At 39.9% G+C, this 19,521-nt stretch overlaps 1 protein-coding gene across 6 annotated transcripts in view; it reads left to right on the top strand.

Moving 5' to 3' along the window:
* Nucleotides 1–19,521, top strand: part of OSBPL1A (oxysterol binding protein like 1A) — an 80,480-nt gene that overhangs the window by 42,508 nt on the left and 18,451 nt on the right. For 5 of the 6 annotated variants that reach the window (XM_032123686.1, XM_032123676.1, XM_032123695.1 and 2 more), the window contains 2 exons: nucleotides 7,281–7,443; nucleotides 14,478–14,634. In XM_032123686.1, coding sequence (XP_031979577.1) covers nucleotides 7,281–7,443; nucleotides 14,478–14,634 — 320 coding nt within the window. The remainder of the gene's footprint in view (nucleotides 1–7,280; nucleotides 7,444–14,477; nucleotides 14,635–19,521) is intronic. The other variant, XM_032123718.1, reaches the window with a different exon arrangement.

Below are 19,521 nucleotides of genomic sequence, written 5' to 3'. Positions count from 1 at the left end.
GTACAAAAGGAAACTGTATTGGTGCTGTTTTCTGTATATGGGTCTGAAAGAAAGCCAGCTGTTACATTTACCTTCCAAGTGTGTTTTCTCTTTTGAATATGATGATGTCCGTAAGATGTGGTCCTCTGATGCTGTAGAGTCAGCTGGCTGGACTTCGGAGATGAAGACTGATGCTGTCTTGTGATACAGTAAATAACCCTTTGCCTATCACCAGTGAGCTCAGCTTACCTCCTTGATTAAGTGATCACATCTTGTTTTGCTTTTCAGTAGTTGCAGTAGCAGTAGTTCAAGTAACTTTCACTTTCTAACTATGCTGGGTTTGGATCTGATAGATCTCTGAAGCCAGGTAACAGACAGGCTTATGGCACAGAGAGAGGGAAAACCTAAGGAAGAAACAGTGGCTGAAGTAAAGAATGACCTATTTTGGATCAGTCCTCTGCTCCCTGGGACGAGCCACGGCTGAGATGAAGTTTACAGGAGCTAGTTTACTCCAGCAAATGAAGAGTTAGGATGCAAGACTTTAACATATGTTTATATAGCAGACATTTGTCACAAGTCCCTTGCGCTTGATGGTGCTGGGGAGTAGTGAGTCAGCAAGAGGTTCTTTGTAGAAGGGCCTATGCGTAAACAGATCAGAACTCCAAAAGTTTTGTGTAAAATATTCACATGCTTTAGGAATCTGGGGATGTGTTCCTGAAATCGATTTGGGAATCTGTTTGGGACCACTTTGTTGTTGCTTTAATGTGAGCTGTCACACTTGCAGTTTTTTGAAGTGCCATAGGAGTATTCATAAATGACTCGTTCCTTTATCTAGTGCCTCAGATACCTGAGGCATACTTGCAAATAAACACTTTGAATCTAGAACTGTTCCTGCTTTTTGGGAGTGGAGAGTTAAGAGAAAAGCAGGATTATACATATTCATATAATATACTAATATGTGCTTAGTGGGAGTTAAGCCCCATGAGTAGAGGTAAAAAGTCAATCCTTTTCTAAAATCCGTTTTCCTTCTGGAGAGAGTCCTGTGTTGAAGTTCAAGTATGGTTAAAACTGAGAACTTTCAGAGTGAGTTCTCTTTGAGAGCAACTGGTTTCAGTTTTCACTTCAGTTGTAGCTTAAGCAGCTATTCGGTACTGTTCCAGGTGGCAGAATGTCTAACTGCTCTTTTCATAGAAGTCTGTCCTGTAGAGCTAGTGCTGCAGTAGCATGCTTTGAAATTAGCTAGCAAAATATATAGAACTGTTCTGTTTCCAAACAGATGCACCTCGAGAAAAATACTCAGTCTTTACATTTCTTCCTTTGTTCAAGACATGGAGGCAGGCCTGGCTCTGTAAAACTTTTTAGTTCTTATTCTACATTAAACATAACAGAATAACAGGTTTACTCAGCACTAGTTCAAACTGGACATTGCAAAGGACTGGCTTATGCAAGGAGGCACTAGCAATAGGGACTGTATTGTACTGACAGCAAAATTGCAATTCTATGAGCTTGTTAGAACAGACAAACTGTGTACATATCAAACTCTGCATTGAGGTTGTGGTTTCCACTCCTAGCCTCAGATTTTTTGGTATGTGTTTCCACTGCTACCCTCAGATTTCATTTGGTATAAAAATCCCAGAAGAAGGGACAGAATTCTTGCTTTGGATTCCCAGTGCTTTCTGTGACAGGTTTTCTGTAGTGTAATGTGTTACAATGCAGTGCTTTGTAAGTTCTTTCAGGATAGTATGTCCCGTTGGAGTAGCTGACTCTGGAAACTATCAGTTTCATATGAATAGATGTAGTGTGAAACAAATGGTAGGTTTGATTTGCTTTACTTTATTACAGAAAGCATCAGGAGATGTTTGCAGAAAAATGCCAGTTCTACTATAGCAGAATTTTTCTAATTCCTTGGTTATGTGATAATTTCCTGCCAGGTGCTAGACTAGCCCCTACCTTCCTGCTGAAAACTTGCACCTCGTTTGTGTGCTTTGTGGTAAATGTCCCATAAGAAATGACACTTTTGGGAAGATGGAGTTTCTGTGTGGCAGTTGGACAAAGCCATTCATTTTGAAAACTGAAACCTCCCTTCTGAGTCGTCCGAGGCGTTGGTGAGGCGGTGTCACGGGCAGCTCTCCCATTCTCAGCTTACTGCAGAGCAGGGTGGGTACGCAGTGTTCTGACATTACAGCAGAGTCTGCTTTCAGATCCCCTCGTGGTCTCTCTGTGAAAGAGGAGGTACTTCCTTTCAGCACAACTCTGAAGTCTGCGTGTTTTGGGCAGTCGTTCCTGACACTGGAGTTGAGTGCTTGAAAATAAAATTCAACTAAATCACACTGCGGTGTTGTGAAGTCTGTCTTTTCTCTCTCTCAGTCTAGGAGAAGTAGGATCTAAGGCTATCTTTTAATTTACAATTCTAATGTTGAAAGCATGTAGCACTGCATATTATTGAGGTGTCTGTATTTGTTCTATGCCTTGCACGCTATGTGTTGGATTTAGTGTTTATTTGCAGCTGCAATAGCATGTTGCTGAGATGACCATTTATTAGCTGGGCATAGAGTGGTGTGATCCTTTCCTACCCCACAAAAGTGCCACTGTTGCGGTGCATTGATTTAAATTAAAAGCATCCAGCACCAAACAAAGCAAGTATTTTGTGTATTGTGCTAAGATGTCTTCAGGATGGACAGAGAGGCCTTCGTTACAGGCTGTGCTGATATAGTTCAAGACTTAAGCCCTTAAAAAAGAAAAAAGGAGGAAAAAAAGAGAAGAAAGAGTGGTTTGGTGCATGTTAGTAGTCTCCCACCTACCTAAGGAAGACTGAGGGTACAGAATGGAATGGGAGTGGTGTTTGTTACACGCAGATAAGCTTTTTGATATTTTGGAATAGGCACGTGAATTTTCTGCCAGTAGTACACAATGAAGACGCCAACTTTTAAACCATGCTCTTGTGTTTTGCAGGATTTCAGGTAACATGGAAAGGCAATAGGAGTGTCTGCAAATAGTTTGTTACTTTCCTTTAACAAAAGAAAGAGAAGTCTGATTGCTAAAATAACTCACTTCTACTATTTAAACTCACAATTTGGTGTTCACGGCACCAAATATTACAGTAGCATTTACAAGAATGTTACAGAAAGCTGATGGAAGCAGATTTCCATTCAATAAAACCAAAAGTGAAACTGGTTACCAGACCGTGGATATCAAACATCTTTGGCTGGAGAAGTACGTTTCTAAAAATGAATTGTTGCACTGATCTAGATACACTGACAGAGAACCACCAAGACTTCAATATGAGGTTATAGCTCTGTCTATAGCTGTAAGGATAATGATGGTGTGACTGCTTACTTCTCTGAGACAAGGGTGGATAGTTTCCATCAGAAATAGTAAATCTGAAGTTTGACTGTAATACCATTCTCTTAGAGCTGGAAGCAAGACTGATCTAAATTGTCATTGTGTAACAGTGTGAGCGCAAGGCCAGCTGTATTGATAACTATCTGCTGTTGTGCAGAACAGCTCCTGACAAGGATAAGGTAGGAGGCCTGGCCAGTTGAGCGTTGGGAACTCAGCTGGCCTCATGCCGGGTTCACTTGAGCACTTGGTGCCGCTTTCTGCGTAAAGCTCAGAGGAAAGCTCATAATGCTGCTGGTGGTACTGGCATTGTGGGCACCAGTGACAGGGATCAAAGAGGTGGCAGCCATTCCGTAGCTGGAAGATGAGGAGCTGAACCCAGTAGGATGTGAATTGCCATCTGTCTCTTTCTCATCTCAGGCACCACCAGGAAAGGTACAGAAACCACGGCTGTATTACAAGCTGTGCCTTATGCAGACTGTCAATAAAATGATTCTTCCATTAATCCCTCATGCTCAGGCTGGATTTCCAGAACTGTGTGTACACAGGTGTCTGCATCATTTTGTTGTGATATTTACTACAGTACATAAATATTTGTGTCAGTTCATAAAATGATTTAGTATTCAGCTAATGCAACTTCACAAAATCTGGTGATACTTTACTGAAAAATACTGCTGTCTCTGCATCCAAATTAATAGACTGAAATGCTTCTCAAGTTTGTTGTTTTATGCTCGTCTTCCTCCCTATTACATGAATCCTACAGCTGTTCTGTTAATAACAATTTTTAAAACTGGTCTGGAAGTTCCCTCTGTAACCTTGCAGATGTTTTTGTGTTGGGACAATGAAGAAAGACACAGTGGGAAAGAAACAACTTTTGCAAAAGGGATAAAGCTGAAATGCCATCACCAAAAATGGTGGTGGAGTAGCAAGTTCACCTCGGATCCTGTTCATTGACCATGTCTTTTGAATGAGAAATAGAGCATGGCAAAATTATGCATAATGGCAGTCTGCTTCTTACATTTTGGGAAAACCTATCACTCAATTACATTGTTCAATAAACTTACACTTTGGAAGCAGCCCCAATCTGCCTGCAGTGCTTCTCGTTAAGCTGGGAAGAGAATGTGTGATTCTAAGAAAACAAAACAACAACATTCTGCCTTTACATTCAATTTACTGCAAGTAGTTTTTAGGAGGTGTATCTCATCACCTTGTCTTTTATTATTACAAAATTGAGGTATCTCTTAAAGCTGCTTTGTGCTAAAAAATAAAGAGTAAACGGCTTATTTCAAGCAAAGTTCTTTCTCCTGTATTGTTGAGTACATCAGGGTTGTATCAGCTTTATCTCTCCCAGCATTGCTTTTCTATGGGCAAAATCAATCAAATAAAGGTAGCAGAACCGTTTTTAAATTTTTTTTTTTCATTCTCATGTTGACACTGTGAAATTGTTTTGGTGCTTAAGGATGTGGTGTTGTTGCAGTGTTTACTGACAACAGCCCTCAAGGAATGACTAGTGTAGAGGTGCCTGGCTGTAGAGGTTGGTAGAGCAACCCCTGGGCTCTCTCTGAATGTGTATGTCCATCCCATAAGCTCCATACTGTTGACAAAAATGTTATAATACAACTTTTCATCTCAAGCCCCCAAATATTGACTTAGGTTGCTTTAAAACCAGTTTATTAAGTTATGAATTAACATCCCAATGGTTGCAAGGAACAGAAGTGTGTTTTCTTTTTTCCTTAGCTTCTGGTTAGCGTTGTGTTCCTTATGGAAGAGATGAAAAGCTTTGGGTTTTGTTACCTACTAGTGTATAATTGCTGTACTAGTAAGTGCTTGGCAACTAGGAAGTCTGGAAATACACAGAAAAGTGAACCTTACTGTAAAGCTGGAAATTTATTTTACAAAAAGGGAACTTATTTGTAGTACACCTTCTGCAGTTCTGGATAGCTCTACATTATGATAAGACAGAGGAACCTTAAAGTCAAGAAAATACTTTTTTGGAGGAGGCTTGGTCTTAGACCTGTATGTGTTGTTGCTTTAGTCACAGCTGTGACAAAAGGATGCTAAAAAGGTCCATCTGGGGTTTTAGATTATTTTGATTTTCCTTCTATTTGCTGTAAGTTTTAGATAAAGATTTGAATTGCTCAAATCACTTACCAAACCAAAGCATTAGTGCGCAGTGGCATCTAATTCAATCCTGCAAAACCAATATTATTGCAAATAGCGTTTTCATAACTGGTTTTACTTTGGTGTTTAATAAGAAAGAAAAGTACCATTTTATTTTTCAGCCCTCTATCCTCCCTGTCTCAGAAGAGTAAAATACTGATGCTGTTTCTCTAAATGGGTGGTTCCTTAACTATTTGATAGCATACCAAATGTATTTAGCAGAAACTGCCTAATAACAGATCATTTGTATGGTGTGTCTGATCTGTATGAAACATTGCAGTAATTGGCTTCATTGGTACTGTCAGAGTGAACTTTAAATGAAAGTGACAGTAACTAGTCCATATTTTTTTCATTTTGTTCAGAGTAAAACTATTAGACAGTAAGTGACTTACTGGTTTTTCTGCTTTCAATTAGCAACCCAATTTTATACTCTTTTAATTATCATTTAATTGGATTCCCCACTTACACTCAGAGCCTGGCAGCCAAACCAGCTGATTTAGTATTTGGCACAACTGAGGGGATGAAAATTTCTTCTATAAATCTTTCTCTAGAGGAGATGTTTCTGCCAGCATAGAAGCTCTTTTCTGGAAGTAGCAAATCTCTTTTAATATCTCCTTACTAGTCTCTTTTGTGCCCAGCTCTGAATCCACTATTTGAGAAGTGGTTATAACTGAAGGGGCTGAAGCCTCCAAAGTAAAGCTTTAATGTAAACTGTAACCAGATAGGACATACAAACAGTTCTTAAATTAGATTCAAAAAGGTAATGTTGGTATATATGTAAGTTATCCCTGTAACTGTTCCAAGAGATTAATTGCCATGTCCTTACATGTTCTTAGTGGAGGGGGAATTAGTGTTGTAAACTGACCTTTGAGAGTAAACTAGAGGGCAAGGCAGGGGTTGGGGATGCTTTTAAAAACGGACTGGAAGGGAGAAAGGGAAAGACTTGATGGTTTAGGGGCTGAAGGAGAGGTAGCACACCGAAGCCTTGCTGGGCTGGGAGAAGTGACCATTTCTGAGCCTTCAGTTACAGCCCTCTCCCCTCTGCTGGCAGACAGAGGAGACAAGGAAGCACCAGCAAAAAAATGAGGAAATAGGAAGGACATGTTGGTTTCTCGTTACTAGTACTGAACTCAAAACATGGATAACATCATCTGCTCTGGAGTCCATTGCATGTGTGGGTTTTAAAAAGCATCCACCATCTGGTGGCTGGACTTCTCTTTTTGTTAACTTCTGGCTCCTTAGTAAACTGGGGAGTGTGGACGGAGGGCTGTTTATATCAATGTTAAGTCAGTTACCAGAGGAATCTCTTTTTTAACCTCCTCCTGTAATCTTCAGGGTTAAATGTTTTCAGCTCATAGTTCAGTTGCAGTTATTTGTAGCTGGCATTCACATTTGCTCTCTAATTCAATTTAGATGATGCTGCTTGGCCTAAATTGGAGCAGACTAGTAGAAGGAGCTTGGTGCATGTAGAAACCGATCACTGACTCCTTAGTTAAGGTCATCCAAGTAGAGCTGTAAATATTTCCCCTCAGTTTTAAAGAATAGTTATCTGGCTTGTATTCACTTACAGAATTGTGATTGATACTGTCAGATCTTATGTGTCAGATTTTTCAGCTACTAAAAATGCTGACTAACAACCTTATTGTCATCACACAAATGCTGTAATACTCTCATTAATCCATGTGGTTTCAGTTCCAGCTGTTTGCTAGTTATTTATTCATTAGGGTCTATTTTCTGACTAGCTTCCAGCTACGCATTCTTCAGAGAGATTAGATTTTATTCATACATGTATCTACTTATAGGTGAGGAATTTGAAACTGGAGCATGAGCAGGAGAAAAACAAGATCTTGTCAGAAGCATTAGAGACACTCGCTACCGAACACCATGAACTAGAGCAGTCTCTGGCTAAGGGATCTCCACCTCTCAGCATCCTCAGTGAAGAGCAATTCTATGATGCTGTTTCAGGTAAGTGATGATGTCCAGAATGTGAGTGTGTAGACAGCATGTGCGTAGTGAATGTATTGGGGGCAGGTGGGTTGGGGGAAGAAGGTGGGAGCAGTCTCAATTCAAGTGAAATCTCTGCCTTTCTAACATGGACCTCATTTTAGGAGTATGCGTGATGTGTTTTATGAGCAGGGCTCTAAAAATTTGCCAGAGTTCACCTGTAGAATTGTATTGCTTCACCTTAGCCTGACCAAAGGTTACAAGACCACAGGACAGTAATGGAAGGTCTGATTGCTTGGGTGTTTATGCTCTTTTTTTAAATAGCAGAACATAAAGCTCCTGTTTTGGGAGAGGTAACCGTATGTTGTAGCCTTCTGACTTGCTTTGTCCATGATGGTGTGTGCTTTTGCCTTTGTTCCGTTGTTAAGATCAGACTAAAAATCCCTAGTTTTGAGGGATAACAATGTTAAGAAAGTCTTGTTCCATTTCAATTCTGTGTACCTGAAGTGTTAAACATGAAAGAAAAGGATGAATCAAAATCCTGCATGCATTTATTAAATGTCTTTTCGTATTTGTTCTTCAGTTTAGTATCTTTCATAATTTCATATGCAGAACATGCAAATAGTGGTTTTGCAAGATTCTGAACTGCCTGACATGATTACAGCATGAATTTGTATAGAGTGGCTGTACATAGTGCAGCTCAGCAGTCACTCTAACCAGGTGATTCAGCAGCACACACCTGTCTACAACTATGAAGAATCTGGAAAAGCTTGAGGGTGAACATAATCTAATTGTAGCAGACAATTGGGTTGTGATGGCAAATTTCACTAGCAAGTATGGGGTTACTTTTTCTGTGAACTGAACTGTCTGATGCTTCTGACAGATGAGAAAAGCAGTGTTCCCAGACTCCTTGATAGGTGTTCTGCAGTGAGAAACTTCAGCAGTGAAAAAACAGGCAAAGGAAGTCTATGCACAGGAACACAGTGAATCAACTTTGTGAAGCAGACTCTGCTGTTTGGCACAGTAGCAAATTTATCAAGCCTTCAAGGAGAAGAAGAGACTGAGGAACACTAAAACAGGTTCTTCATCTGGAACCAAAGGAAAAATTCTGCTGAAAGGCCTCAGGCTCTTTTGACTGTCAACAAAGCAGAGAATAGTTCTTTATCTGATGCTGTTGGAATGCAGTCTCTCCAGCTGGGCTTGCTTTGTGCATATGAGAGAATATTAAGCTTTAAAGAGCTGCTAGTTGATACATCTCATAACTGACCTGATCTCTAAATACTGTTGAATGGAGGTGTCCAAAGCCATCTCTCTTGTTGTCGGAGGTGGTGGTTTTGTCCTTGGAAGCTACAAACAAATCACATTAAGTGGATTTGTAAAACTGTGAAACTTGCTGAGTACATATATATACAAACATACATTAAAAAAACCAGATGTGATTTCTTTCTCCTTTGGGAGAAGTTACTTGACATAATTTATCTTAATTGCATTTTAAATAATTTTCTGGGACAGACTCAGTTCCTTGGCTGTCTGTCAATTTAATCAGACTGGTGTTAGGTTCTCTTCTCTAGGTTGTTCACATTTAGTGGTTTGCAGAGATTAGGGTCCTTTCTGTCTCTGAAGGGGGCAGGGATGGGGAGGTGGCGAGAAAAAGGGAAATGTGACATATTTTCCTGACTGCTAGGTGCATGTTATCACTTTCACTTTAAGCATAAAAGGAATTAGTTTTTTGTTGGTATGGTTTGAGGAGCAGTTTTTTTACTCATCACTGGGATCCTGGTAAAGCTTTCTAGCCTTCATGCTTTTCTGCTGTGTCCAGGGAGTCTCAACTAGAAGGCTTCTTGTCTCTGTATGACAAGAATACAGTGAGAACAGAGAATCTGGGGATATTTGATACTGGCTCAAAGTTTGGGAATGTGGGTCTTCTTTCTGAGAGAGGAGCTGTGATCTTTAATTTTTCATAGAGCAGTGCCTAGGTCTGATCATCAGAAGCTAAAAATTTTTGTCTCTGGAAATCTAAATTGCTACAACTGTCTGCAAAGCTTTTGCTTAACCTGATCTGCAAACTGATAGCGTTAAATTATATTGATTTTGGACAAATAGCCATATTCAGAAATTATCTTTCTAGGTTGTATAGGAGATTTAGCAAACACCAATGTATTTTAACAGGGTGATATAACAAGTTATAATGTCTGTCAGTGGGAAAATGCCACTACTTAGAGTATTTTTTCTATCAGGATGCCATCTTTTTCTGCTTGCAGTTCTATGAATTTTTAAATCCGTGCTGTAGGAGTGAGTTTAGAAGTGAGAGTGTTGCATAAGTAGGCTTGCACTTTGAGCTGAAGAATTGTTAGTTTTGACGTGACAGGTTGGAAGAAGATGCCACTGCTGCTTTTTGTTTTGTTTTTTTTTTAAAGAATTTTGTATGTATAAAAGACATTTCTTGTTTACTCTCAACAGAAATATCACTAATGGAACAATTCAGAGCAATTTTCAAGCAGGTTTTTGAGGAAGAGGCGTATCAAAAAGGATGTATTCACTGCAGGAGCTACTTGTCCCCATTTGCCATGCTCTGGTTCACACTGTAGAACAATCCAACTGCTCCTGAATGAAGCTGAATCAGAAGATACAGCCCAGTAGTTCCTATTGGACACTCAGTCCATGGCAGTAGAGCAGAGCAGATCTGAAGAGAACAGCACTAGACATGTATCTGGTTCGATTGTCAAGTCCTCAGCACCATCTGTTCCGCTTGCAAATCTGCAGCCGAGCCATGCTACCTGCTAGTGTTGGCATAGATTGAATTGCCCTCTATAAAGTCTGTGGTGTGTGGTTCTCTTTGTAGAAATTGTGGCCAGAGTTAAAGAAATACCCTCTTTCTTTTCCAAAACTGGAGTAAGGAAAATGTTTGCAATGTGGTAAGTTTCCTTACTGAAGTTGATTTCCTGAAGTCTCTTCTCTTTTTATTTTTAAGTGATAGGCTGTTGTCAGTACTTTTTGACAGTCGCAGTAGTTCCTAAATCCCTGCAATAAGAGAGATATTTAAGGAAGAACCTACAGAAGAAGCAAGTTGTGTTACCAAAGCATGGTATCCAGTGTTAAGAGCAAAGTTAAGGGTGTTATTAATCTGAACTCTGATAGCCATAGGTCAGTTAAGAGCGCTTCCCGGTGCGCTGATCTGCTCATCATGGGAGTGGTGGAAATGTGTAATTAAACTCGATACCACACAGAGTGCTGCAGCTCTCACTTGCAGGATTGAATGCTTAACATGTGTCAAACTCTTCTATGTTTAAAGCAGGGTGGGGCGGAATGGGAGGGCTCTGGGGAGGGGAAGAAGCACTGAACAAGTAGCAAAATTAAAAAGACCAATGCCATCTCCTAGAGAGCTGGAGAAGTTATTAGCTTGGATTAATACAGACCTGAGGAGCATATGAAAATGGAGTACAAATGCAGAGTCTGTCCACATTGCTGAAAAATGGCTGAGCAGGTGAAGAATTAAAGGGTAAAGGTACTTGATTTTTGCCTTTCAGATAAGGTTCCATTCTCATATGCAAATTGTGCACCCAGTTTGGGGAGAATTGAGATCTGCCTTTGTTTTTCTCTTTTAAACAGGTTTTATCTGAGACTTGGGGGGTTTTTCTGCAAACAGGATTTTTGTGTGCGTTGAGAGGGTTATTGATGGAATTTTGCAATAAAAGCAGCTGTTTAGTTACAGGAATATTTAAATACACTGAAGCTAACCTGTCATAGTACAGCTTCTGCTGGTATCTACCACTACTGGGTGCTGTGTTTATAAATAATGTTATTATATATTATGGTACAAGAAGTAGCAGACTACATCCGTTGCTTTTGTTTGCTTCCTAGTTTGTCTCCAGTTATCAGATCACTTAAAAGTAAAAATGGCACAAAAAGCATAGAAACCTATTGCTCTTCCTTCCATGTTTAGAGTAGTTTGTCAAGGGGCTTTTTTTGAATGTGTACCAGAAATACTTCACAGCCTCTGTGAGAGCACCGCTGCCTGTGATTCTTGCCTTGAATAGAGTTAAAAGAATGAATTCAGACATCTCAGAGCAATGGGAAACACCTGGTCAGAATTCAAACCCAACAGTGCCAATGGTTAAACACTGTCTTTCTCAGGTTTATTTATTAATCAAAAACACTGGCCAAACTTTTCCATCTGCATCTGGAGACTTACCAGTTGTTGCAATAGGAAATGAGGTCCCTTGAGTTAAGTTTCTGTCATTGCTTCTGCTGTTTCCCCTTGCTTTCCCACTCTTGCAAAATGTAGCTGGTGTTTGTACTGTTTCTCTTCCAGGTTTCATGAGCTGGAGAGCTTCCTAGTCAGCCTGGTCTTGTCTCAGAGATCACTTTAAAATTTTGGCTTCTGAACAGGGACTCTTATTCCTTCTCCCCTCTCCTCAGCCCACAACCCCTTAAGTTCAATTAAAAAAAACGCCTCATTTTCTCCTAGTCATCTGTTTGACAGCTGCTCTGTAGAAACTTGTGAATATAAATCTTTTTTTGCAGTGACGGGGGAGTATGCAAATCTTAATTCAGAAAAGAGTTCGCTGCAAGTGCACAGGGAAAAAGCTCAGTTTGAATTGCCTGTTGATCTGTGCTCACAATACAATACTAGGCTTGTTCACTCTGACACCGTAACAAACTCTCAAGGCTTGCTGAGTTCATTGGGTTAAAGGGGGGTAGCTGAGGTTAAGGGCTTGGAGACAGATCTTTGATGGCAGCCGCTGTTGTAGACAGATTTTCCCAATTTCTCAGGAAAATGGGTGAGGTTTCTCTAGAGAGCAATTTCTTACTACAGCTGTGTTTCATTCTTCTACTGTTCTTTACTGTATAGCATGAATTGTTGCATTAGGTAAGGCACATGCCCCGGAGAAGGGTGTCTGGTCAGTGTCTCCAGCTCTGGAGAGGTTTGCAGGTGCAGAGCTCAGTCCAGCAGAATCATCTCTTGGCACTATAAGGCCAGCATGAGGAGAACTGAATGTGTGTGGTATTTAAAAATCCTTGTTACACTGAGAAGCATATCCAAGAGTGATTGGCAGTTCTGGTGAAGCTTATCTGTTCTTGCCTTTCTGCCTCTGGAGTCCTGGCTCTGTTGCAGAAACTCAGATTGAGAGAATTTGCACGCTATGACTCTTGTCTGAAAGCAAGACAGTCCTGAATGGTACAAGAGAAGGACTCTGCAGGAGTAGATCTTTTTCTTTACATTGCTGGGTTGGCTTCTTGTTCTTCTTGTCATGATAACTGTTGGCACAGTTGAGCAGCTCTTTCAAAAGAGAGGTGGAATACCTGCCTCGAGGGGATTTATAGATTGTCATGTGGTCAGGAAGCTGAGGCCCAAGTTGTGTTACACTCCTAGAGTGTCTCTTCCTCTGCAATATTTGGATATGCAGGAAAACTGTTTTCCTGGCTACCTGTGCTTAGGATCTCTGGACAAATCTGTATTTTATGTAACAGACTTGTCCCAAGTAAAAATGGTTTTCCTTACCCTACTTGTTAAATATAGTACCCACCAAACCAGTGCTTTGATATGTTATATCATAACTTGGCACAGAACTAGACTGACAAATTTGGGGAAAATTGTGAGAAGATTCTCTGGAGTGCCAGTCCACTTTTTTAACATACCCTTAAGCACCAGCTGGCAGTTCTTTCCATTCCCTAGCAACTGGCTTGATTCCAGTACTGTCTTGACAAGGATAGGCATGGATGTTTTAAATGAGAGATCTCCTTTTTGCTTCTAGATCTCTCTCTAGAAAGGATGAAGACATTGTGACACAACTCATCCATTCATCAGAATTTTGTCCTGTTTCTGACCCTTATGTAATCTGGATGTGGTAGAAAGTCCTCTTATCACTATATATATATACACACACCCTCCAGCAAAGCAATATACAATTTACATGTTCTGGAGAAACTACTGGCATAGATTTTTAAAGAGAAAACAAGAAAGCACCTGGCAGTAGACAGCTGTGAGTGAGATATTCTTTTGGATAGGCTGCTACTTCAGCAGGTTTTGATTACTGGGTTTGAATGAGAAGGAGTGTGTGAGAGAATGGCTAATTTTGCAATTATTCCTCTGGGGTTTTGCAGCCAAGAGCAATAACATATGCTGGAAGCAGTACATGGCAGGAATAGTGTCTACTATAGTTTGGGTCTACATTTTCAAGAAGCAGTGAGGCTTGCATTAAGCTGTTTACCATTCAGTGTGGTACCTGGTTTCTGCTATAGGATTTTTCAAATGAGATAGAAGTTGATGTCTTGAGCTGTTCCCTCACTTCCTGGAACTTGCAATTGGATAATCTTTTGACAGTCTTGCCAGGTTTGAAAGAAAACCTAACATAAAAATACAGCCTTTCCCAGGAAATTTGTAGTTTTTGATTTGGGGCAAGACTCTCTCTTCTCCAGAGCTGGAGAAACACTACCTGACCTGGTTGGAAGGAAGGTGTTGTTTGTTGATGTTGGGTTTAGTTTGAGATGTGATGTGGATTGTACTATTAACCTGCCTTCCACAGTACGAAGTTTATCTTGTTGATTGGTAAGCTTATCACCTAGACTTTTCTGGGACCTACGTGGTTCGTGTTATCTATATGATACATCCTCCTGTTCTTTGATACTTGTTCAGTGAGTTAGGAAGTGAAGGTTGGTGAACAGCACTGAGTGTCTTAAGAACTCAGACCCATCTGAAGAAGGAGTCGTTACTCAAGGTACCTGTCTGTTCGGGAGGGTGCTGGCACCTCTATGGCACTGGCTCTTGTCCTGAGCAAGGTCTAGTAGCTTCAATTTATTAAAAATGCCAGATTTTGGCTCAGCTCGATAGAGGATTTTAATGTATAGTGGTCTTGCTTATTGTGCAATTTCTTTATATCTAGATGCTGGGCTGCAGCAGTCTCTGGCAGTACTAGTTACTTACCAAATGGATGCTGTCATCAGGACACAGTAGGCTACTTAGGTTTCAGTTTTGTACGAGGAGGGGAGATCTGTCAGTGACTGAAGTCTAGCACAGGCAGTAGATTCATTAACATGCACCTGCTCTTTTGCAGATTCGGAATCTGAAAAATCATTAAGTGGGTTTGAAACAACAGCAGCCTACTCATTAGAGGACAGCATGGATTCAAAAGATACAATAACTTCAAGCATGTCTGAAGAAAAGGTGTGTGGCAGTGGGGAGTCGCTGTCAAATGGAATCAAAAAACACAGGTAGGATGTTGTCCATTCTTAAGGTTTTATAATATGCATTAATGGTAAGAGACCACAGGAATCTCTGAAAAGCTAACAGAAAACTTTTAAAACTTTGTTAGGGATGGTTGACAAGTAATTGGTTGTGCTATGATTTTATAAAGAATGTTTTTCCAAGGTTGGTGTGCTCCTTTGCATCTTGATGATCCAATCTAAATAAGTAAAAACGAAATATAATGTGCTGTTTAAAAATGGACACACTTGTTCTTTATTAGATCTTATTGAAATCTATGTGGATTTTAATTCCTTCATGTATCTTTGATGACTTATACCTCCTATTGCCTCTTTAATTTCGAGTCATTTGATCCTTCTGTTGGTATCAGGAATGAATGAAAAATATTGCTAGCCTGGCATCAGAAACTCAAATGTGAACAAAGGGAGTCTTATTCTAAAAGTCTCATCCATGTTTTATGTGCTTATTTTGTGTTGTCAAATGATCCATTTTTGTTTGTTTCCTTGCTGATAAAGGAGGACAATAGGTCTGGAGTTAATGAGATGTAATAGACACCACTATTCTCCAGTTTCAGTGAAAGGGCAATATAGCATTTGTGCTACAGATAAAGCCAGACTTCAGCATGTTTCAAAGAGACTGTTCTGGATGTGTTTTGGAGGTACAGGATGATGATGGGGACACCAGATTTCTGTAAAAACAGGAAAATAATGTTTAATTTTACAGAAGGAAGCTAGATAGCCTTTAATTACTTGGTATCTTAAATAGTTAAATTGCAGTAACTGTTGAAGTGCGTGGTAATGTCCGACCTGATGTTTCAAGGGTCAACCTGTGCATGTCTCATACTAGGCAAAGACTAAGGCAAATGAGGGCTTGGGTGGAGTAAAGGGTGTTTTGGGGAGATAACATAAAGCAGCTGACAAAGCATGTTGCTTTGCTCTTGTGCTATTAGCAAGATGGTATTTATGGCCTTGGCTAAGTGCCTTCCCTAATTAGAGCAGGAAGTTCAGGAGTGGGGGGGGAAGAAGTAGGTGAAGGTGGACATCTGAGTTGCCTTCACTGTCTTGGAAACGGTGAGGGGAAAGGATACAGTACATAATCAACGTGAAAATGATGGTGCATGTTGACTTGCATTGTACTGAGGAGTTTTAAGAGGATTCGATCTTCTGTTTACTATAAAAAAGAAGTTACTGGGCAAGTTCTCATAATGCTGCACTGTGCTGTCAGAACTGCAGGGAGCGGGTGACTGGAGGAGCATTTCAGATCCCCTGATTTTATAGAGTAATGAAAGGTAATAAACCAGTACCTCTGCTTCACTTGTTTCTCTGAGCTGCCTTTTAGTGATAGAGAGAGCATAGGATTTTAGAGTAAAATGAGTGCATAAATTGGCTAGTAATTTACTGCTAAAGCAAAGTGAAAACTTTTTTTTCATCTGTTTTGCATTTAGATCAGAATGTATGACCATATTTTATGTGACTAAGTGGCTCTAGAATATATGGCTGTAGTTTATGGAATTAAATGACTGTAACAATATTACAGGTTGAGCTGTAATGTTAGGCTTTTTTACCTGGCACTTTGGTGTCACACTGGGTCTTGTCCCCAAATATATTGATGCAAACTTTTTCTCCCCAGAAGCTCAGATGATTTAAACTTTACCTGCAAGAGAACCTTCTCAGGGGATGGGAGATGTGTGGTATTTTTAGCCTCTTTTCTGAGGCTGTTGGTAGCAGCCATGTTTGGCCTGGTACAGCATTTGTTTCATGTGACTTCAGAACTGTGTTACCTGCCTGGAGCTGCTGGCTTCAATTTGTGCCTCTTTTTGTCTGGGGGCTTGTTCCAACTATGTGCATGTGGTCAGATAGGCACTGTCTGTGATGCCACCTGTGTCCTTTTCAGAGCAAAAACTATAACTTCTTGATGCTATGCAAAGTGAGGGGTTCAGAACGTTCTGACATCACTTCATTCCATCCTTACAACCTTGAGTTTGCTTATAGCTTTTTTTTTTTAAACTTCCATTTGTATTAACCACATGGAAACAAGAAAAGTAGACCAGATTAATTTCTTTTGCATAAAATCTTGATACCTTCAGATGAGTAAAGGATTTGTGGTTGCCTTTAGGTTGCACATGAGAGTACCTAACACTGTTTAGCCATCAGTTTAAATAAGATTATTTCCTGTCTTCATCTAGACAACCTGAGCTCTAATCTGCACCTCAAATATTATTTGAGTGGTTGAGAGTTTTCCACTCAGAAGTGGAGGGTGGTTTTTGCTTGGCAGGGGGAGCATACATGCTTTGGGTTTGGAAATGTAAGAATAAATCTGTTGGTTCCAAGGAATTAAAAATCTTGGGAAGTACATATACAAATAGATGAAGCCAGTAAAACATATAATCTGCTGGTTTTTTCTGGGGTTTTTTATGTAGTTTGCATCCTACTGGTTGTTCGCAGAGTGTTTTGAGAGTGGACCTAATTTTTGTACATTTCTCGGGAAAGGATTTGAGTGAATAGTACAGTACATAATCTGGAAGCATTCAAATAACTTCTTTTTAAGAGGGAATTTTTTAATCTGAGTCAAACTTTAAAAAAAAAAAAAAAAGGAAAAGAAAAAACCATCCCTCAAAAAAGTCCAAGCAAGCAAGCAAACCAATAAAAACTCTGTTGCATAAAAAATGTTCTATATTAAGTGCCAACATTTTACATCCATGTGCCACTGCCATTTCCCTCTTATTGCTGAGTTTTGTAGTCAGTTTTCCCTTTGGTCCCTGCATTGGGGGCCTTTCAGGATGCAAACACATTGGTGTTCAACTTCATGAGAGCCTGGATCAGGCTGGCATGAAGAGCAAGCTAAACATGCCTTTTTCACTCCATATGTTTCCTTCCCCACAAGATTCCTGTAGTAGTTGATGTGTAATAGCTAATGCTTTGGACAAGTGTTATTGTTTAAGTAAAGGATCCTAAATACATCTCATCTGTTCTACTGCACAGAAATTCCAGTAGATGTTTTTGTCACTTACAGCTAAAATTAACTTCCTGAGTTGTTTTTGAAATTGACATCTGGAGGGAAGTTTCTGCATTCAAAAATCTTTTGTTTAATCACAGGGAGTATGTCAAGGTTAGTAGGCTTCAAGTCTTGGCTGCCTGTCATTTTTCCACATGTCCTTACTTGTCCCTGGGATATTCCTTGGTGGCTTAAAACTGCTTTGTTTTTTCAGTACATGTGTGTGTTGTATAGGGAGGAGAGAGCTGACTCCCATAGCAGGTTTGACTGATATAGGCAACAGATATGGATGAACGGCTAAAACTGAATGCCAAGTTTCAAGTGATTAAACAAATTTAACAAAAGGGCAGGTTAACTTTCATGAAAATGTAAGTTCTAGTGTGTAAGGAAAGCAATTCCTGTGTACACTTCAGCAAACTAAGGGTTAATGTGTTCAACATGCAGAAGGGCTTACTTAAACACAAATATCACTCTGCTGACTGCCTGCATTAAAGGATACACAGGAAAAACAAGTAAACATTACAAGTGAAGGTAAGACTAAATAGTTGGTGGACACTGTCCTCTCCTGGACATTTGTATCAAAACATCCACAGAAGTATTTTATATTTCATATTATTCGGGGTGATCTGTTTGACTAAACATTTTTTTTGTCAGTGAAAAGTCGGAATAGGGAGTGAGTGGTGGTACATTGGTCAGTTAAAATAAATCCTCCTACCCACTCATCCTCTGCAGGGGAGCTGAGGAGAACAAGTCAGTGTTGGGCTTGTAGCTGCTTGCTAACACAGTAGTTTGCTACTATGAGGAGTTCAGACATGTGACTGGGTTTATGATGGGATGGGGCTTGTTTTATTTTAAGAAACGTTTTTTGGTTTTGTTCTTTCTGAAAGCTGAAGCATCAGCCCTGGTAAAGGTGTTTCAGTGGCAGCTGAGAAGTAGGGGAGGTAGCACAGCAAGGAGAGCTACTGAAACACTTTAGCCTGGGTATTTTTTTTCTCTTGGCAGTGTTTCTGTTTATTAGAAAAGTGAGGTGGAGAAGGAAGGTACAGCCTGTTCACACTCTCTGAGAAAGATTGCTTTAGCTGCCTTGAGCAGAGACAAGACAACCTTGGTTAGGAGGGCAACATGATCATTTAGAGTTAATTAAACTTTGAAACTAATAGTTCATGCAGTTTGAGTGAGCTCTAGGTAATTTTTATCTATTGATAAGAACAGAAAAATTGTGAATTTTTCTCATTAGCAATAGCTTCATGATCCAAAAATGAATTTTAGTATTATGGACAAAGGACTTTGACCAATAATTATGCCTTTCTGGAAGTAAATTGGATTAACAGTTGAGCTGGTCAGTAGCAGTAAGAAAGCTGAACAGACTCTGTGCCTGATTTCCCATAAGGCTGAGAAATACATGCTGTGCTCTCAGCCTAACTGTTGGTCCTTGGAAGTACACTTATGACTTGTTTCGGGATATTTCAGCCCCCTGTAAAACAGGCTGCTCTGTTTTCTCTTCTTAAATGATGCTGATTTTTTGTGTTGTTCCTGAGGGCTGGTTTTAGTATAGGTCATAAATATTGTAGCCCTTCATGGTCAGTATAAAGGTGACTAGCAAAAACACCCCATAACAACCCCACTGTCTAACTCTCAGATCTGTTCAGACGTACTGAACATACTTACATGCCTATTCACATTTAACTTCGGTTTTCTCACAAAGAAAAGACACAATTAAATGTCTTAATGGTGCCGTTGTGAAAACTGTTCTGACGACTGCTGTAGACATTCTCTTCCTCTGGTGTTATGCAAAATTAATAGTTCTGCTTTTGGAGAAATTAATGTTTCTGCGCAGGTAAAACAATTTAAGTGCTTCAAAGTAGCACTGTCATTCCCCCTGGCTTTTTAATTTAAAATTT

This window comes from Corvus moneduloides, chromosome 1 (assembly GCF_009650955.1).
Source record: "Corvus moneduloides isolate bCorMon1 chromosome 1, bCorMon1.pri, whole genome shotgun sequence".
NCBI classification, from domain to species: domain Eukaryota; kingdom Metazoa; phylum Chordata; class Aves; order Passeriformes; family Corvidae; genus Corvus; species Corvus moneduloides.
Note: the sequence above shows the minus strand (reverse complement) of the source record. Positions and strands in the feature narration are given on the sequence as shown.